Source organism: Saccostrea echinata, unplaced genomic scaffold (assembly GCF_033153115.1).
Source record: "Saccostrea echinata isolate AGI-Se365-2 ecotype Australia unplaced genomic scaffold, CSIRO_AGI_Sech_v1 ptg000034l, whole genome shotgun sequence".
Classification (NCBI taxonomy): Eukaryota; Metazoa; Mollusca; class Bivalvia; order Ostreida; family Ostreidae; genus Saccostrea; species Saccostrea echinata.
In genome coordinates, this window is record NW_026889783.1 from 3,252,073 (window position 1) to 3,271,451 (window position 19,379).

A 19,379-nucleotide genomic window follows, 5' to 3' on the forward strand; every position below is an offset into this window, starting at 1 on the left:
ACTTTCATTTTTACTACTGATGTATACATGATGTTTGCATTTCTTTCCATTTCATTTTCTTTGTGACCAAACTGGCATAATTTTCCTCCTTTTATTACATGTACTATTTTCTTTTGTTACTAAAATGGCATAAATTTACTTCTATTAGTTACAAGTACTTATATTCCTAAATACTGAAAAGTAGGTCTCATCCTTATAATTTAAAAATAAAAACAAACAGCAGTGCAAATTGCAGTCTTTTATTTCCATACGAAATAGCTGCAGTGAAGCAAAAATAAAACCTGTATAAACATCTTTCAACTGGATGTACAAAGTGTCTGTTAATGGGTAGTAAAGAAAATGCTCCGGCTCTTGGCCAAGGGATGTCCCACAGAAAAATGTGATTTTATTACAAAAGGATTTAACCCTATTGTTAAAAATATTAAAACTAAATGAACCAATTAAATCCAACCATCAATCAACGCTCAAAATATACAAAATCATTCAATTTCTGTACCACACTGACATGGTCTTGAACTGATCAACTAATATTTTTAAAAACAGAAGTAAGAAGAAACAAAACGGAATAATATAGCTTCAGATCTCTAGCTTGTATACTTTAGTTCCGGAAAACAAAACATTTGTGCTAAGCAGATAGTTGTTATGACAAGGTTGACTTTTGGTCCAATATGAAATACTAATCAGGTGACATTTTTTAATTAGTATTTATCAATCAATTTCACAAAATATTCCAAAACACATGGGCACCTGAAACTTCTGATGAATATTGGTTCAGGTGTTCACTGCATTACAGTATTCCAGTAACACGTTAGGAAGTACTTAAAAAAAAGGAAACATTAAAGATATCATGTCACAAAGAACTCAGGTCAGCAGTAACTAACAGAAACTGGTCAGTGAAAAAAAAAATCAAATGGTTATGCATATGGGAATTAAGAGGTACCCAACAAGAATACATAGAAATGTGCTTCAAAAGAAATTTTAGACATCTTAAGAATTTTATACATGATTCAGCCATCAAAAACGTTCCCAGCCGACTTAGGGTAGAAAATATTGAAACTCTCTGATAGTATCAAAAACTTCAATTATTGTTAATATGGAAGTGATTCCATTCTGAACAAAAACATAACAATCACTGTAACAGCCATCATACAATTTATAGTTGCCCCATACCTTTAGAACTTAAAACATGGTATTATCGAGTGTTTCATTGCAAATCTGAAGTGATTTTCAAATAAGTATTAAAAAATTACTCATGGAATTAAACAACACTTGCTAAATTATCAATGCCCTATCACTTGCATAGCATTTTATATCTTATTTGGTGAGGTCATACTTAAATTCAAAACTTTACTATTTCTGGTTGGGAAAAAAGTCAGTTATTTTATGAAATACAGATACTACACAATTGATCTGTTAAAAAAATAACTATAGACTCAACAGGGTACTACAAATTTTAAGGTAAAAAAATTAAGATAAAGTTGTGCACTTATGACAAAATCTTTCCCAATTAAGAATATTTCTGTCTAAATTTCAAGCTTTTCACATATTAAAGAAAAACATTCAAATAAATAACTATTTTCTTCAAATAAATGGAAATTACTCAATTTTCTGCTTGGGATATGTGCATTCAAAGAAAATTAAAGACCGTTTTTATTTTAACCTGTGAATTGTGTGGGGTTTTTTTCCAAATCATATACTGCTGCCATATTCTGCAAATGTATGAAAGAATATTTTCAGTTCATTAAATATTGCATTCATCTACCATGGTAAAGATAAAATATATACATTAATACTGTGGTTGTACCTTTCCAGCTGTATAAAATCCAAACTTCTACAAAATTCTGAAACTTTTGCCATTTCAATAAACTGAATAAGAGTCATCTTACTACTCCTTCTAACAATGTTTTGCTACAAAAATAATCTTTCTTTCAAAACTTTAACAATCAGATATGCAGAAGTAACAATTATTAAACTCTATGAAGTCTTTACACAAACAACTCTGGGGAAAAACTTACTCCACACATAAATTACAAGGACCCTGGTAAAAAAGAACTAATGCTTAAGGCCTAGCTGTTGACCACTAACATGTATTGTACTGTTTCTGTCTCTTATAAAGTTCTGTCTCCTGTATGCAATATCAGCATGGTACACAAACCTCCCAACCATTTCAGAGAAATATACCACTTGTACTATTTCACACGTCATTAAAATAATTTGTGACTTTAACGATTACAATTCTTGCTCAATGAAGTCAATCACATTAATTTACAATTCTTCATGGGGTCGAAGAATAGAAAACCTTTATCATCACATTTATTTTTAATAATTGCAATTTGTAGGAGAAGAATAGTATTTTCAAACACTAAATTTTTTTTTTGATAATAATCCTTTCAGCCACATTTCAAAGGGGACACACTTCTTCCTTTTCACAAATTTCAATAAATCATACAATTAAAATACATCTTTTTCATCTAAACATTTTCAATTTTTTACATCATGCAAAATACAGTGTACATATGAATTTGTATAATTTGAGCACTCACTGATTACATTTTCAGTACCTCTTAAAGCTGAAAACAATCACTGTGACAATTCATGCAAAATTATAATCAATGTGCTTTTATATATGTATTTGAGCAAAGTGATAATGAAATCCTTTTGACTTAGAAGTTATCTTAAAATATTTTTTTTTAGAAATTCTGCAAGATTTTCTCTTATTGTGTACACAAAAATACATGTGAAAGTTTGAAAAAGAAAACTCCACGTACATATATATATTTACATATGAAAAGCAAGGTTTAAAATAATTGGAATATGCATTGTACAAAAGCCAAACATAATCATTAGATATATTTTAATACTTTATCCCAAAACTTGCTACACATTCCAAAAGAATGAGCCAATGACCGAAAATATCATACAAAACTGTAACCAATTAGATTCAACTATAAATGATATGCTCAAGAAATACAATTTTTTTATCATAACTGAGCTCTATAAGACCCCACCAAATCAAAGAAACAATTGATACTACTCTTCAAATCAATTTAATCATTTTTTTTCTGTCTTAGCAAATGAACCCTTTCATGTGGGTAATATAAATCAATGATAAAAGATAATAACCTTGCTATAATAGCAAATGCAGCTTGTTTTAGTTTTTATCTACAGAAAAAAAATCCTCCAAAGGTAGATAATTCACTGGACTAGCAGAGACAGTCTAGCAGACGATGCACCCAGTGCATGATTTGTGGCACAACTAGATATGTGAAATGATGATGAGCTGGAAGGATCTGTTATCATGCGTTGTCGTCCGTGTCAGAATCTGATGAGGAGATAGTGTCATTGAGTTCCAGAACATTGGGCTGATATATTGGAACATGCTTTGGGCTGAGGGCTTTCTGTAATCTGCCACTATTCTTCTGAATTGTGGTCTGTCAAAAACAGTATCAATCAAATGAAATAAGTTTCTCATACAGTTCCCCCCCCCCCCCCCCACATAAAAGTATCATAGCCTTTTATTGTGTAATTTGAACAATAGAAGTCTTTGCTGACCTGTTTTGAGCATCTGTCCTGAAACTCTTTTTTCTCATCTTCAGTAATCACATAATCCTCTTCATCACTCTCAGTCCATCCCATTTCCTTCAGCAACCTAAAGCATTATATTTATGAACTGATTAACAATGAATTTACTAAAACAGTCAATAATTTTTTTAACATTATGCATAATACAATTATTTTACCAAGAAATAAATGTTTATGTACAGTGTTTAACCAAGACTATCTTCTAACTATATCCACATTCAATTGTCCATACTTTGTAAATTCCAAATCCAAAATATTCTTATAATAAATGCTTGAAACAGTACAAAGAAAACAAAAGGCCCATGGGCCATAACTCTCACCTGAGGCATTATGGCCCTGCTGCTCATCAGCCGATTTTTTTCCTATATATTCCTATGTCATAATTTCATCATCTATTGTGGCCCCACCCTACACTTGGAGGTCATGATTTGAACAAACTTCAATCTACACTACCTGAGGGGGCTTCCATATCAGTACAATATGGCCTTTGCCATTCTTAAGAGGAACATTTTAAAAGATTTTTTCTATATATTCCTACGTAAAACTCTGATCACATATATATTGTGTCCCCACTCTACCCACTGCATGACTTAAGCAAACTTGACCTTCACTACCTGAGAATGCTGCCATATCAGTATGACAAAGCATGTGTTTGCTGTTCTTGAGAAGATTTTTAAAGATTTTTTTCCCATAAAAATTTATGTAAAACTTTGTCCTTCCATTGTAGCCCCAACCCACCCCAAGAGGTCAAACTTGAATCTGCACTACCTGAGGATGCTTCAATATCTATATGACTAATCATGCCTTTGCCGTTCTTGTTGAGAAAATTGTTTACCTTATTTATTCCTATATAAAGCTTTGATCCTATATTGTGGCCCCACCCTACCCCATGGGGTCATGATCAAACTTGAATCTACTCTACCTGAGCATGCTTCCATATTAATATAACCAATCATGCCTGTGCTGTTATTGAGAAGATAACAGAAAGATCAGTAAGAGGCTTGAACTAATTTCATCATACAGTATTTCAGTTACAAAATAAATCAGGAAAGCGAAAAGCATTGAGAGCAGAACTGCTTCAGTGTTCCATCTTTCCTGCATCATCTGTGCAAAGAACTATATACGGTAAAGGCGTATTCCTGCCCCCATAATAGTCAAATTTTGAAAATCTCTTGAAATGAGCAAAAGCACATATATTGTATAAAATAATCCAAATTAAGACAATATATTATGAAATTGGAAAAATTAGTTGGTTTTTCTTGTCTCTGTAACGTCACAATCTATTTGGATTTCCGTTATTTTTAAAATAGAGGCCAAAATGCACAGAGTTTGTTCAAATTTGACTATAGTATTTATAGAGCGCAAGCTTGCTCAGGTTCCATTTTCACATATTTCATTGATATTATCATTCTACACATTATATCAAAATATCTAGTCTGAGGACCTGCGCTCGATAATTTCCAATCAAAATACCGACGTAAAATACACTATTTTCTCTCAAAATCGTTGCATTTTGGAATTTACGTCATTTTATTGACGTCATATCTAACTAATGATGTCATAGTTGATAAAAATATTTAATGCTTTGAAGTCTGCAAATATCCACCTGGTTTAGAACATAATTAAAGATTTCTCCATCAAAGTTTTATTTTGGGGGCATATACTGGCCACTACAGAATATAGTCCTTTGGTCTAGGTAGGGCTAACAGTTACATATTTGGGAGAGGACTGCTACAAAAGCTTTAATGTGGGATGCTGATACTGGGTTTAATAGCATGATTTCTCATAAAATTTCATCTATATGAGCTAAAACTTATTTTACCTTTGCTCAGCCTCCAAAGAACTAGACAGGAAATTCTCTTGGTTGTCACTCATTTCTAGTCCGCTGATGCCATTTGTAATGGTGTCCAAGCCCTCACCCTGTGATTCAAAGATAAAAATAAATACTGACTTGTATCAACCAGAAGTCTCTGAAGAGGCTGTAGCTCTACCGGTATGTATTTATAACAAAACACTTGGACTTAAAACTCTGATAACAAACAATAAACAAAATAATGATCCATGCTTTAGTCTCTTTGTGTAGAAAGTTTATACCAATCTGACTAAAACTATAAGGATGAATAGCCCTTTGAAAGAATTTCACTGAGTATTTCTATTTAAAGTAACCATTGCAAAAAACTTTCATCATAATAAGTAATCAATGAAAAGGATTATGCATCACACTAAAGTCTACTTCTGTTAGAAGTTCAACAGACGGACAGAAAACAGACATTTGTCTCTGACCAGTAGAGCTAAAAATAGTGCAAAGCTATTTTTTCTTTGGTTAAAAAAAAACCTCCTTTAAATAATCTTTACAGTTGAAAACCTTTTAATAAAATTACTTTCTTGAAGTCTCTTCACAAAATGAAAAAAAATTGTCAATAATTTCTCAAATTAACTACAAAATACATGTACACAAGAGATTGTATTACAATTCTGACAACAAAACTTTCCGACATGAAAATTGCAGTATACACATTGCTATAAGGTAAGGAATTTTTTAATATCATATTTTTGAAAAAGTGGAAGAAAAAAAGAAGTTAAGCCCTCTCCAAGAATGCAAATGTGAGCAAAATAGAAATAATTAAAATTTGTTAAACAGCTGAACTTCGATATCTCGAACACTGATATCTCGAATACCATGGATAAGTCAAAGTGATTTGGAAGTTCCAACCACTTATTCTTTAAGTATTTTACCCCGGATATCTCGAATCCTCGGATATTTCGAAGTTTTTTCTAGGTCCCATTGAGTTCGAGATAACGAAGTTTGACTGTATATGTATTCCGTGGAAATTGTTTTAAGAAACATGTACACTTCTTTTTTACCTTTCTTCCAGCTCTTTGTGTATCATCTGGTGAATACCCTGAATTTTCTCGTCGCAGAGCTCGTAGAAATTCACTTTTCTTGTCCCCGAGATTCCTGGGCTGCGTGACAAGGCGGGTATTCAGAATCTCCATGGGAGGAGTTGGAGACTGCTGTGATCCCTACAGATTCCAAAAATACATCAAAATATCGTGGAATCTCATCAGAAGAATAACATTAAAAACCATCTACGTCCGTCGATATCATAATTTTATCATACAAAATATTCAGTTTGATGCATCTCTACATCTGCCATGTTGACAACCCAGGATATGTTGATACCCTTCTGCAGTACAGGCAGTATCTTTTAATATGATTAACTAAAATCTTGAATCTGTCAACCTTGGTAATCTCCATTAATAAACTCACTGGAGCATTAAGTAAGAGATTTTGCAGAAGTTATGAAAAAAAGAGAAAATCTCTAATGTAAGACATTACTAAATTATTTTTTTGGAAATTTCTTTCTCAAAGACTTCTTTCTTAAAAGGGTTTATAATGGAAAAGATTAATTTGTTATAATGAATAATACTATTCTTAATACCTCTTTACTCGGGTTCATTCCAGGAGGGGTGAGTGGTTTGCTGCTACTTGGAAATCCCCCATTAAAGCGGACATTCTCCTTTGGTTTTCTATTCACAGAACCCTGGAGCTATCAACATTATTAAATTAATAGTTTTATGTTTTTTTTTTTTAATCTAAGCACCTTTTCCAAAACAATATTACTAACTCGATGACATACTTGTCTGAGAACTTAAGTCATTTAAGATACTTTTGAGCACATAAGTTGCTCCAACCAACAAGAGGTCCATGGGCCACATCTCTCACCTGAGCACATTGGCTAACAAAAAGCAGATATCAGTTCCAATTAGAAAAATTTACAAGGGGGGGACTTGAATTTAAACTACCTGAGGATGCTTCCATATCAATATAACTAATCATGGCTTTGTTGTTCCCGAGAAGATTTTTTCCTATATATTCCTACATAAAACGTTGATCCCCCATTATGGCCCACCCTATCTCCTTGGGTCATCATTTTAACAAACTTCAATCTGCACTACCTAAGGATGCTTCCATATCAATATCACTAATCATGGCTTTGCTGTTCTTATAGGGCTGAAACGATACGCCCCCTCCACGATACGGTATGTATCGCGATACCTGTGTCACAATTCAATTTTTTCAATACGATACATTTTAAAAAAGAAACAAATCATAAGGTTAAAGAAAACATGTATTCAGATTTCAAAAGGCAAGTAAAAGGTGGTAATACAATAAAGAGCACTACTTGTTTGCTTCTGTAGATTAAAAGAGCACTTTGTTTTTGTCAATACTAGCAGTGGCAGCCTGCTCTGAAACTTTCTCCTTTGCAACATTCCCTTGTGTGTGTCAAACTATTAAAATGAGGTCGAGCCCCATCTATTTCAAGGAGTAACCAAACCCGATTATAAAAAAAAATGTATACAGAACCGAAAATCGAGATAGGGAATCGAACATTGAACCGAGCAGTAATATTGAACAATATTGATATTTCGGTGAATCGTTTCAGCCCTATGTTCTTGAGCAGATTTTTAAATATTTTTTCCTATATATTCCTATGTAAAATTTTGATCCTCCATTGTGGCCCCACCCTACCCCCAGGGATCATGATTTGAAAAAAATTGAATTTACAATAATTTCTAAGGATATTTACATATTAATATGACTAATAATGGCTTTGCTGTTCTTGAGAAGAAGATTCTTAAAAAAAATTTCCTAAATATTCCAATTTTAAACTTTGATCCCCCATTGTGGTCCCACCCTACCCCTTGGGGTCATGACTTAAACAAATTTCAATCTACACTATGTTAAAAAAGTTTTCTAAAAAAAAAACTTCTTTGGTCTAGTGGTTCTTGAGCAGATTTTAAAAGGTACAACCAAATTTTCCTTATTTCTGAATTATCTCCCCTTGTAATAGGACGTGGCCCTTCATTTGGACAAACTTGCGCCCGAGGTCGATATTCTCCATGTATCTGTGGTCAATATTTGAGTCCCATTCACCCAAGGATGCTTTGTAGCAAGTTTGGTTGAAAATGGTCCAGTGGTTCTAGAGACAAAGTCAAAAATGTGAAAAGTTTACAGACGGCGGACGGACAGATGGACTACAGACAAAATGTGATCAGAAAAGTTCACTTGAGCTTTCAGCTCAGGTGATATAAAAAGGCAAACAAAGCAACCTGATTCTTTAAAACTAGGTAGTGAGTGGTCATAAGATAGTGAGAGGTCATTAGATAGTGTGAGGTCATAAGATAGCCATCTTACCTTATTTGGCACTAATGATTTATAAATGTTAGATGATGGTCCACGCTCTCCAAATTTAGAAGCACTGTTTTTCCCATGCGGAGGATGTTCTATAAATAGATATTCAAAAATCCCATAAAAAATCCCCATCCTACAATGGGTCAAAAAATAAATTACTCCAATGCACAGTTACAGACAGGTTTACAGATAATTTCAGAAAATTGACCTTTGAGAAGCTGTTTGATTTACTGATATTTTAGTCATTAAAAAAAACCTGAATGATCTTAATATATGGATTTAAAATGGTAATTCCCTTTACCCCATACACTTCCACCATTTGACGTTTTGCTGGTTTTCTCACTATTTTCATCCCCATTAAGTGAGGGCTAAAATGACAAAAAGCAACAGATTAATAATTAAGACACACCACATCCCTACCATGTAACATTCACAGCTTTATGATTGAGATTGTTACATTATTAATATCATGCTAAATTAATTTATACAGCAGACTAATAATCATACAAAATCTTCCTGAAATGTGGGTTTTTCTCCGTCATCATCTTCCTTCATCTTTGACCTCTCACTGTTATCTTTTTCCTTTCCCTCCTTAGAATTTGACCTTCCTTCTTTTTCATAATGATTTTTCTTGGAGTTTCTGTTGCTGGGATAACTACTAAAGAATGGCTGTTCTCCATAGTAATCAAATGGACCAGCATAGAGATCATAGTATCCTGGATAGGCACCATTCATCTAAACAAAATTTATCTTTAAATTTAAATAATGTTAAACTATTTAAATGGATAAATTCTATAACCAGCATAACAGGATTGTTCCTACATACTGTAATTTCAATGTGCTTTTGACAATGTGTTATTTGTTGCCTTCTTTCTCATATACATTGTTAATTTAAAATGCATGATTGCGGTAAAGCATATACATGTCATGTATCTTGGTTCACTAGTTCCTGAAAATCTTTTTTAACACAATTTCATTTACAAGGATTGGAGGATTACACTGAATTCAAATCATGAGCAGTCCAAGTTTTTTACCTGATTATATCGCATGTTGGGGTGCTGGGGATATTTGGCGTCCCGGTTTGGGGGTGACCTGAATATGGATGGATTGGAATTGTAGTGCATGTTATAGCCATTGTAATACCCATAATGGCCATAGGGAGGGTAGGGGTAGTATTCGTCATCTACAGAGTGGTGTCTAGGGGGGCCGCGTCTTTTACCTGAAAATGACATACCTTACTAAAATTTCATTGCATGAAAAAGTGAACTATGTTTTATCCTGAATTTCACTTTTAACATGTCTAAATGTGCAATATACTCATCGCTTAAACATGTTAAATAAAAATACAATTTAATGCTTTAAAATAACATGATTTGAAATGCAATTTTTTAAAACCTTTTTTGCTATCTGAAAGAGCATTAAAACTTTAAAAGGTGTAACAATTTGTTAAAGAAAATAACCCAGATCATTCATCATTACAGGAAACCAGAAGTAATATTTTAATAAACATAAAATGTCCAATGTGGTCAACTCGTATCCTATTGTTGTAACAGGAGTATTACCGACTAGTTTCTACTATAACATGATCTTGGTATTTTCTCTAATATAAAAGTTACATCTTTCACTAAACATAGCAATACAACTAAAACATTACCATCATAGTAGTTTTCAAATGAGTTTTGTCGATGAAGTTCTGCGTAGTTGGGATGTCTATTGTAATAATTTGGACGTAGTCTTGCAGATTTATCACTCTCAATTGTTTTAGACCCCGCTGGCTTCTGAGAAGAAAAGAAGTAAAACAAGATTACTATTTATAAAAGGAAAAACACACATCGTACTTACATTTAATATCAAAAGAAAAAGAAGTTTTGTCTTACTTTTTCCCCATTTGCTGTTATAAAATCATCTTACTTATTACTCAAACGTTCCATGGATATATCCTTCTATTTAAAAAATAAAATGCTTTCATTGGTTGTTAGTAAGGGAATTAATCTTGCAGATGTTGCAGATATATTAAGTACATTATTGTACATGTATTACTGAAATGTATGTCACTGTATGTTTCTTTGATGGAAGAGCAACTGCTCCAAAAATCTATACAGGTGGCTTGCTTAGCAGGGTTAAAGTATTGATAAACGACAGTGATTTTCATAAGAAATAAAGGAGATAATATTCAGTTAATGTAAATATAGCTAATTAAGTAAAAATTACAAAGGATATTAAAACTAGAACCATAAGTACTTCTGAAGTCAGATGTATTCTCATTTTATTTCTTCTGTAAAATATGATAATCAAAAACCAACTTGGTTACATATTGCAAGAATTTTTCATGCCATAGTTTCTTTAACTCTTGGATAATGTAGTGCATGTGACCCCCCCCCCTTTTTTAAATGATGTAATAATAGTAATGTTAGGTTACATGGTGTAACTTTTTATTTTATCCACAACAGTGTTTAATCATTCTGAGTCAATGACTGTAATATTTTACTATATATGTGTGAGCTTGGAGCGGGTTGATTTTTCTATCAAATAGGGTCAATGTCTGTAATATGTTATCATGCATTGTGGTGATTTGGAGTGGGTTGATGAAGTTTGTTTATTCACAGTTTTATTTTGTTTTATATGAATGTGCTATTCGCAGAGTTGTACCTAAGTCACTTAATTGTAAATGTATATACTTGTGAAACAAGGGTAGATTGATATATTTTTATAACATAAACATGACTGAGATAATTCGAACTGAGTTAGAGTTTGGTAAAAGATTAATAAAGTATGTCATTTGTAAATCAGCACTTAAGTATACATCCTAAGACTGTAACTGTGTGAAACAGTACGTAATTGTTGTTTGGTTAGTGTTATTTAGTTGATATAATACCTGTGAAATAGTCTAAACTTCTGTTGTCACATTGTTTGACAGTTTCGCTCTTCATTACGATGTACTTCCGGTTTAGAAACTTGTTAAAGTAATTGATAAATTTATCCTTGCATTTGTAATATAACCGATATATATATCAAGTTTGAATGGCGGTATCTTATGAATGACTGTATTTTGAGATAAACTGAATATTGTTTTAAGTTTAATTTGTTTTGTTTTAATTATTTATTGTGAAATATATTTTTATTTCATTGATAAATATGTAAAAATTCATTATTTCATACTTGTATAGATTATTTGGCGACACTTGTTCACGTGAAAGATTGTGATGTTTTACAATTGACCAATCAGATTGTTTGATATCGCCATTTTCACAGTATTTGTGCTAATTGTGTTGCACTTGGAGCAAAAAATAAAAAGTCAAACAGCACATTATTGACATGTTTTCTAGAAAGTACAATACCTATGCAAATGAATCCCAAATTTTTTTTATATAAGCATTCTTACAAAAAAAGTTATGCGAAGTCAAATTTTGGGCAAGACCTTGTGTTGCGGACACTACATTACACCTGTTATGTCTAAAATAAAATATTAAAGATATTTATTTATTCCAAACTTCTTGCGGGTTTCGATTATGTACCTAATTGCAGTGAAATAAAAGAAAAATCTCATGGTTCTCTTTGAAAACAAAAATTTTATTCACATTAATGACTTGCTAATTTTTTTTGCCTAATTTATCTCCCTTCCTTAAGTTTATCTACCTTTACAATCACACATAAGACCTATATAATTATCATGTGAAAATTAAATTGAATACTTCTATATTTCAAATACATTTGTCATAACACCCTGGATATCTTCGTTTGTATCTTGTCTACCTTTGAAATGCATGGCATTTTTGTTGCGGACACTACAAGTAACCATAAGAATAATCTTTTGTCATTTTTATAAAAATAATTGTTGATAAATGTTCATTTCTAGGCTGAATTATATACCACAGGATCAACTCTTGAAAATGTACCATATAAAAAGATGCAGAATGTGGTTTATTGAGATGAAAATAACCACATAACAAGGAGCATTAATTATTTCTTGATGACGTATAATTGTTTTGCAGTTTTAAAAAATGTCTATGATTCTACTTATTTTAATACAATTAAAGAAGTTATAACAAATAGTTTTATAGATAAATTCAATGAATTAAAGAATTTACTGATGCATCCATAATTCTTTTTTCAGTATTGAAATTGTTGCGGACACTACAATATATTGAAATATTGCTATATGACACCATATTTGGTTTTAATGGAGTAAACTGAAAATCTTAATCTCTAACTAGTTCTATATGTACAGTAAATGGTGTTATATTATAGGGAAATAAAGAAGGCTAGTCAGAAATGGCTATCCTGCCTGGAAATTAAAACCCATATATATACCAGTAAGTTTGAAGTGTTATCTTGTACAAAAATCACCATTTGTTATCTTACTCCAGTTAACTAATTGTATTATCAAAGGAGCAAAATATCAGAGAAGTGTTTTACATTTCAAAAATATTTAATGAAATAAAAAGTGAAAATAATAAATAAAAGTGGTATATAGTTATTACTGTAGTGTCCGCAACACAACTGTATTAATTAGAACTAGACTTATTAATTAACAATTAACATCTTGATATATTCTTTAGTTTCCACTTATTCAGTTTTAAATACCACATGAAAATTAACTTTCAATATATAACATAAGACTGACAATTGAAAGATTTTGAATATTATGTATAAACAAGTCGTTATGGGTGTTATTCAAAGTATGAAGTTATAGTTCCACTAAGTTTTGTAACCTGACATATTTGTATTGAATATTTGGACAATTATAGTGATGATCAATTGAAATCATGTTACATTTCTTTGAAGAAACTGTGAATTTAAAAAGCTGTTGCGGACTCTACAGCGTTGCAGACTCTACAAAACACAATATATTTGCCAGAATTCCAAGCAACACTGAGCTAAAGTCTGATATTTTTTGGTAGATAGATTAGTAGCTGTACTGGCCTCTTACATGTAAAATAAAAGAATTATAATTCAAATTGCATTCCAGAATAAGCACATGTTGCGGACACTACAGAATTTTGGGACATTTTTATGCCAGTAAGAAGAAAATGTGTCATTTTCTAAAGTTTCGAAGAATCCACTCAAACTTTTCTTTATTGTTTCATTTATCATTTAACTCTAATTTTAAAATGAACCTAAAGTAAGAGTAATGCATTAACATATATTTTTTTTAAACTGCAAGTTCAAACAGTAGAATTTTATTAAATTTCATAACGTATCTGCATTTTCACATATTTAAACATTATTTCGCTAATATTTTGTTGATTTACATACAGTAAATCGCATATAAAAGAGGGATAATTTCACAATGATTTGACATCTATAACTAAGAGTTTCTATTGTAAATCTCCTGAAACAAAAACTGGAAAACAAAGCCATTTTTCAGCTGCAACAGCATAACGCAAAATATACCCCTTATTTTAGGTAGTAAATCTTCAATATTTTTATTGTCTGGAACATGGGAGTGTTATATATCATTTAACTTGTTAGGGGTACCATTTTGTCATAATTTGGTCATAATTGTTAAGGGTTTAATCATATATTTTGATGCAGAGTGCATTATAACATAAGTGAGTATGAAAAAACACAAATACTGTGAAAATGGCGTATAATTGATCATTAATTGATAATCCAATGAAATTTCATAATTATTAATTCCCTTAATATCTGTCATTTTCCAGCATTTTCCGTTACTTTCTGTCATAGTCATATAAAAGTTACACGCTGAGATTTTTTTAGTCACTCTTCTGCTTATTTTGATTTGGTAGGTCCGTTTTACGGAACTCTCAGATTTTTTTTAGGATTTTATTTTAATTTTTATTTTGAATATCTTTTATTTTATTTATTTATTTATTTTTATTTAGGAATTTATTTTTAATTTATTTATTTAGGATAGGGTTTTACCGTGTAGGACACAAAATAGTAAAATACTATTGTCCGCTATCGGTTGTTTTAAAGACTCAACAGTCTATGACTGAGTAGTCTTCTTTAGTAATTAATTTATCTAGGATTATTTTATTTTACATTTTTACTCCATTTTATTTCATTTTTATTTTAATGCAAACTACGTAACTAAAGTTATACTTTTGCTATCTTTCTCTTTTATGATGACTAAAGTTGATTAGTTCAACGAAAGTCAATTATTCATTTTATTTTCATACAGTAATTTAATTATTCTAGATATATAAATTTTTCTTCAATTATTTTTAATAGAAATTATTTTATTAGAGTACTTGGGAATTTTTAAACGTTGCTTCTCGATAAACTTTCTTATGATTATTAGAGTTATCTTTCTTTGCCCTTAGTGTTTACAAGCTAACCTGTTATATATAACCACGGCTTGTGTCCTTATTTAATAAAGTATTTTAGGAGTTTAACAAGCTAACCTGTTAAATACAGTAAAGCTTGGTGTTAAGTTTTACAAGTCAAAGTTATAAATAACTACGACTTGTTGTCACATATTTTTATACGCATAGGAATAGATACGTTAGATTTTTGGGGTGGTTTTTCAGTCTGTTTTATGGTATGATTTTAATTATTTATTTTAATTAAACATTTATTATTATAGTTTGGTATGAATGTGGTGTGAATGTCGTCGTTTAAATAAATTATTTGTTGATAATGCACTTAATAAATTTAATTGTTTAATGTTTATCATCTTATGTCTTCTTTTCGAATGGTACATTTATAAAAGGAGTTGAGCGAATTATTAATTCTATGAAAACAATTTCTAGCAGAACCGCTAGCGTTACAGATAACATACATTTTTTTTTAAGATTTAGTCTCATCTGTCTCCATCCATGAGAACAAAACACATTTTTTCTGTCATATAAGCCTTTGTTACATGTTAACAAGCTTACAAAAAAATACAAGTTACAAATATACAACTTCGCAAACTAGTTGTGATTACAAAATACAGACAAATAACTTTGATTCACAAATTTACTTTTGTAGAAAAGATTTTATTTTGATTTTCCGTTTAATTTTTTAATTAAAAGAAATTAGAAATTGGTGCATTTAATTTTTTTGTAATTCCATGGAAAGTAGGATCGGCATATCTGTAATCCTAGAGATTAAAAAAATTGACCTGAATGCAATCATGGTTTTGTTTTCAACAGCACTATTTTAATCTAAATTAATATGGATTTGATATTCTTATTATTTTATTAAGATGTTGTTAATATCACTATAACAACTATACAGTGGTGCAGTCACTTTTCAATTGCACACCAGTAACTGATATAGATTATAAATATAAGGCCACAGGTATTGTCCATCGCTATGAATTACTCAAAGCATTTGAACATACACTGTGTGATATCTTCCTCCTTTTTAATAATATTTTTTATTTATTCTGGCCTTACTTATACCAATAATACTAACAGGATTCTCCTGTGATGGAATCTTGAGCCAGGCTGGTGCAAAGTCGTGCTTTGGAGCGTTATGTGCTGCCATCACATCATCATGATGAATGGTCTGTGAAAATATAAATGCATATACTTAATGTTTACAATATTAAATAACAGATGAAATTTTATTTTCATTACAACTTGAAGCCATTTAGTTATTAACCAGATCATCAGAAACATCATTTTTTATTAATAAAGCTTTTAATTATTAAGGTATGTCACTCTTCACCTTTTGAGAAAAGTTTGGTCAGAACCCCTAACTTCAAAATTATTTATTACAATTCAATTTTTATTACATATCTGAATTAAACAATGCCTCAAATAATATTCAATTTTAAAAACTGCTCAGAAAATTGTAAAGAAACAAGATTTATGGGGGACTATTTCTTTAGGTTGGAAGAGATTTAGAAGAAAATTCTTCAAATCTCAACATTTTCTTTGATTTAATATCTTGGAACTTCAGCCCTACGTATCTTTACTCAGAGAATTTTTTCTTTATTATATGCTAGGAATTTTAAATATAGGGTTCAATTAATATTTTAAAAACAAATTTTAAACATTCACTCGACAAACTTAACCAAAAAATGAAGATATATTTAAAAGAAGTCAAAATAAAATTTTTAGTTTTTCTACCTGAAAATCGCATATTTTGACTACATCAAATTTTACATCACTGGCTCCAACTTTTTCTTTCATTATTTTGAATTATACAATGCTTGAGAGAAGAAAATATTTTATTGCCTATTTAGATTTTTAATACATGTACCCCAAATATGACATTTTTTATAAGTGCAAAAAGGTCACACAATAATTTATGTGCATTTATTTGCAGGATTTTTTTCAAAAGTAAATATTATTCAAACCATTTTACATAAAATAAAATTATATTTATTGCCATGATTATATTTGGCTAAATATGATAAAGGTTTAAGTGATTAACCTTTAAGTTACAATTTAACTTATTTAAGTACAAAACAGTCAAGTTATTTGTACCTTTGCTCAGTAAGATGAACACTGACCCCCAATTTTCTTTGCAATATTCAGTCATGCTATATGAGTAGTAATCTTAAAAATCTTCTCAAAAAATCCTTGTTAGAACTCGTATCAGGAGTGACATACCTTAAGACATTTTAAATACCTTGTAAAATATCAAAAAATGTAACCTTATAAAATGGAACACAATGAATTACCTTTGATGTAAACTGAGTCCACAATAATCGGCAAACCCTCTCTTTATTCTACGATGCACTTCCAAATATTTCATGAAAGTTCCAACCTTTAAGGCACTTGCACAATGTGATCAGTTTTGTAAACAACACACGCACTCGGGGATTTCAACACTCACCAATCAATAAACTTCAAATGTTATCAACCATACCACGCAAAGACAAATGCCGTGGCACTTATCCTAAGAGGATAATCCTCGCTCACTTATTTTGCCACAGTCATGTACTCATAATTATATTTATATTTGCAAAATAAAAAAAAATCAAAAACAAAACAGTCCAAAACTGGTGAAATATGTACTAGCTGGTCATTATTTCTTACATATTTTCCCCGATTACTTTTGGCTAAAAATTGTTGATCCTTGAGATGGGTTCGGACAAATGTAAAACCATATCAAAAATTATAGATCGGTACAACGGCCATACTATCGTCAGCTGGTCGTGTTCACTGATCGGGCTTGAGGTTGTCTTCTCTTGAAATAGTTGACGTACTATGTCTTCGACACAGAAATCGTTCCTAAAAGACAAAATGTATTTTCTTGTACATCACACACTTGCTTATAAACTCTTACATAGAATATAAATACTTGACACATACAACTGAAGCATTTTCCCGCCGTGTGAAAAATAATCTGTCACAATTCAAATGCACATGGATAAAAAGTGTTTACTTGAACTTTGTTTCTATCTTTTCGTTAAGAAATAATTCACAAACACGTACTTCGACTGTAAATTCTCAAATTATGTTTCCTGCAGCATTTGTTGATTACACTGTCAATCTCCTTATATAACACACGTAGAAAGTATATGCAGATTTTTTCGCACTCTCACTACACTTTCAACAGAAAACAAATATGGCGACTAAAATTTCCCACAATACAACGCGAGAAATTTGCCGAACCTATTTAGGCTTGTCATTAAACATTTTTGAAAAATATGATATTACATATACCTTAAATTTATTGCGTACGATATTAGTTTCATTAAAATTAAAAATCAAAAATATGAATATAATTATTGCACGGTGTCTGTACGCTTAATACCTAGACTAATTGGTACCTGAGATATTTAGATCCATTTAGAATTGGAAAATCGTGGTGAAGAAGGAAAAAAGGACAAGATGATAATTCTAAAGAATGGATGCAAAACTATTGCTTTCAACCTTCAGTTTTGGTGAAAATCCTTTTGAATTTGGGAAAAATATGTGTCAATCTTTCACTGTTCAAGCATGTCCGGGAGTGATCAAATTTATTGCAGCTATTGAAAATTTCCCTCATATAATGTGGAAAGGGGTTCAAGAAATATCAGTGAAGAGAATAAGCCCCTAAAGTTTTTATTGTTGTTTGTTTATTTTTAATGAAAAATCAGTCCAGGTTTTCTTTAAAATAATTTATATAATATTACAAGGGGCATTGGAAGTTAATGTAAATTATGTGCATGTATAAAAACTGGAATAAATTAGACCCAAACAAGAGCAAAATAAAAATCCCGAGATGCAAAGACCAGCCATGAAGATAATATACCATATTCTGACCAAGCAGCACCTTGATATTTCGATGTATCGGGTTGAGACTGAAAGAAGAAAAATCGTGGAGACCTTAAACAATTTAAAATTAGGATGTAATTTCACTCGAAAACATAATTTATGCAAAAACTAAAATGATTTAAAATTGGAATAGATTATACCCCAACAAAGCCAAAATAATAATCCTGAGATGCAAAGATCATTATAGTTCTTGTTGCTGAATATAATAGTCTGTTCAATCTCTCTCTCTTGTAATTATTGATTTAAACTTAATGTTTTAAACAAATAATTTTGCCAAACTTAAATGTAAAACACTGTTGGATTATGAAAAGAACTAAGGCGGCTATAAGAGCTTATATATAGATGGAATCTTCCATTTATATATGATGTGTCTGTATTGTTTTCTTTAATATTCTTTCAGTATTCATGTTAACAGGTTAACAATACTAGCAATTAAT

General features: G+C 30.9%; 1 protein-coding gene across 1 annotated transcript; it reads right to left on the reverse strand.

Annotated features, from left to right (window-relative positions):
* Positions 1–223: 223 nt before the first annotated feature.
* Positions 224–18,268, reverse strand: LOC133199557 (vasculin-like protein 1). The gene is made up of 13 exons (XM_061335373.1): positions 18,118–18,268; positions 17,361–17,913; positions 16,145–16,237; positions 10,434–10,557; positions 9,814–9,998; positions 9,287–9,514; positions 9,081–9,147; positions 8,783–8,871; positions 7,026–7,133; positions 6,448–6,606; positions 5,405–5,502; positions 3,553–3,649; positions 224–3,431 (listed from the first exon to the last, which is right to left on the reverse strand). Exons 3-13 carry the CDS (start codon positions 16,214–16,216, stop codon positions 3,297–3,299), a joined length of 1,362 nt encoding a protein of 453 aa, XP_061191357.1. The 5' UTR covers positions 16,217–16,237; positions 17,361–17,913; positions 18,118–18,268; the 3' UTR covers positions 224–3,296.
* Between the last annotated feature and the right edge of the window lie 1,111 nt (positions 18,269–19,379).

What these genes read in the sequence shown, in the direction of transcription:
- LOC133199557 (XM_061335373.1), bottom strand. Translation starts at nt 16,216, where the DNA reads ATGGCAGCACATAACGCTCCAAAGCACGACTTTGCACCAGCCTGGCTC. An exon ending in CACAAAGAGCTGGAAGAAAG is followed by an intron (nt 5,503 to 6,447) that starts GTAAAAAAGAAG and finishes TTTGAATCACAG; the next exon opens with GGTGAGGGCTTGGACACCAT. An exon ending in AGGACAGATGCTCAAAACAG is followed by an intron (nt 3,432 to 3,552) that starts GTCAGCAAAGAC and finishes TGTTTTTGACAG; the next exon opens with ACCACAATTCAGAAGAATAG.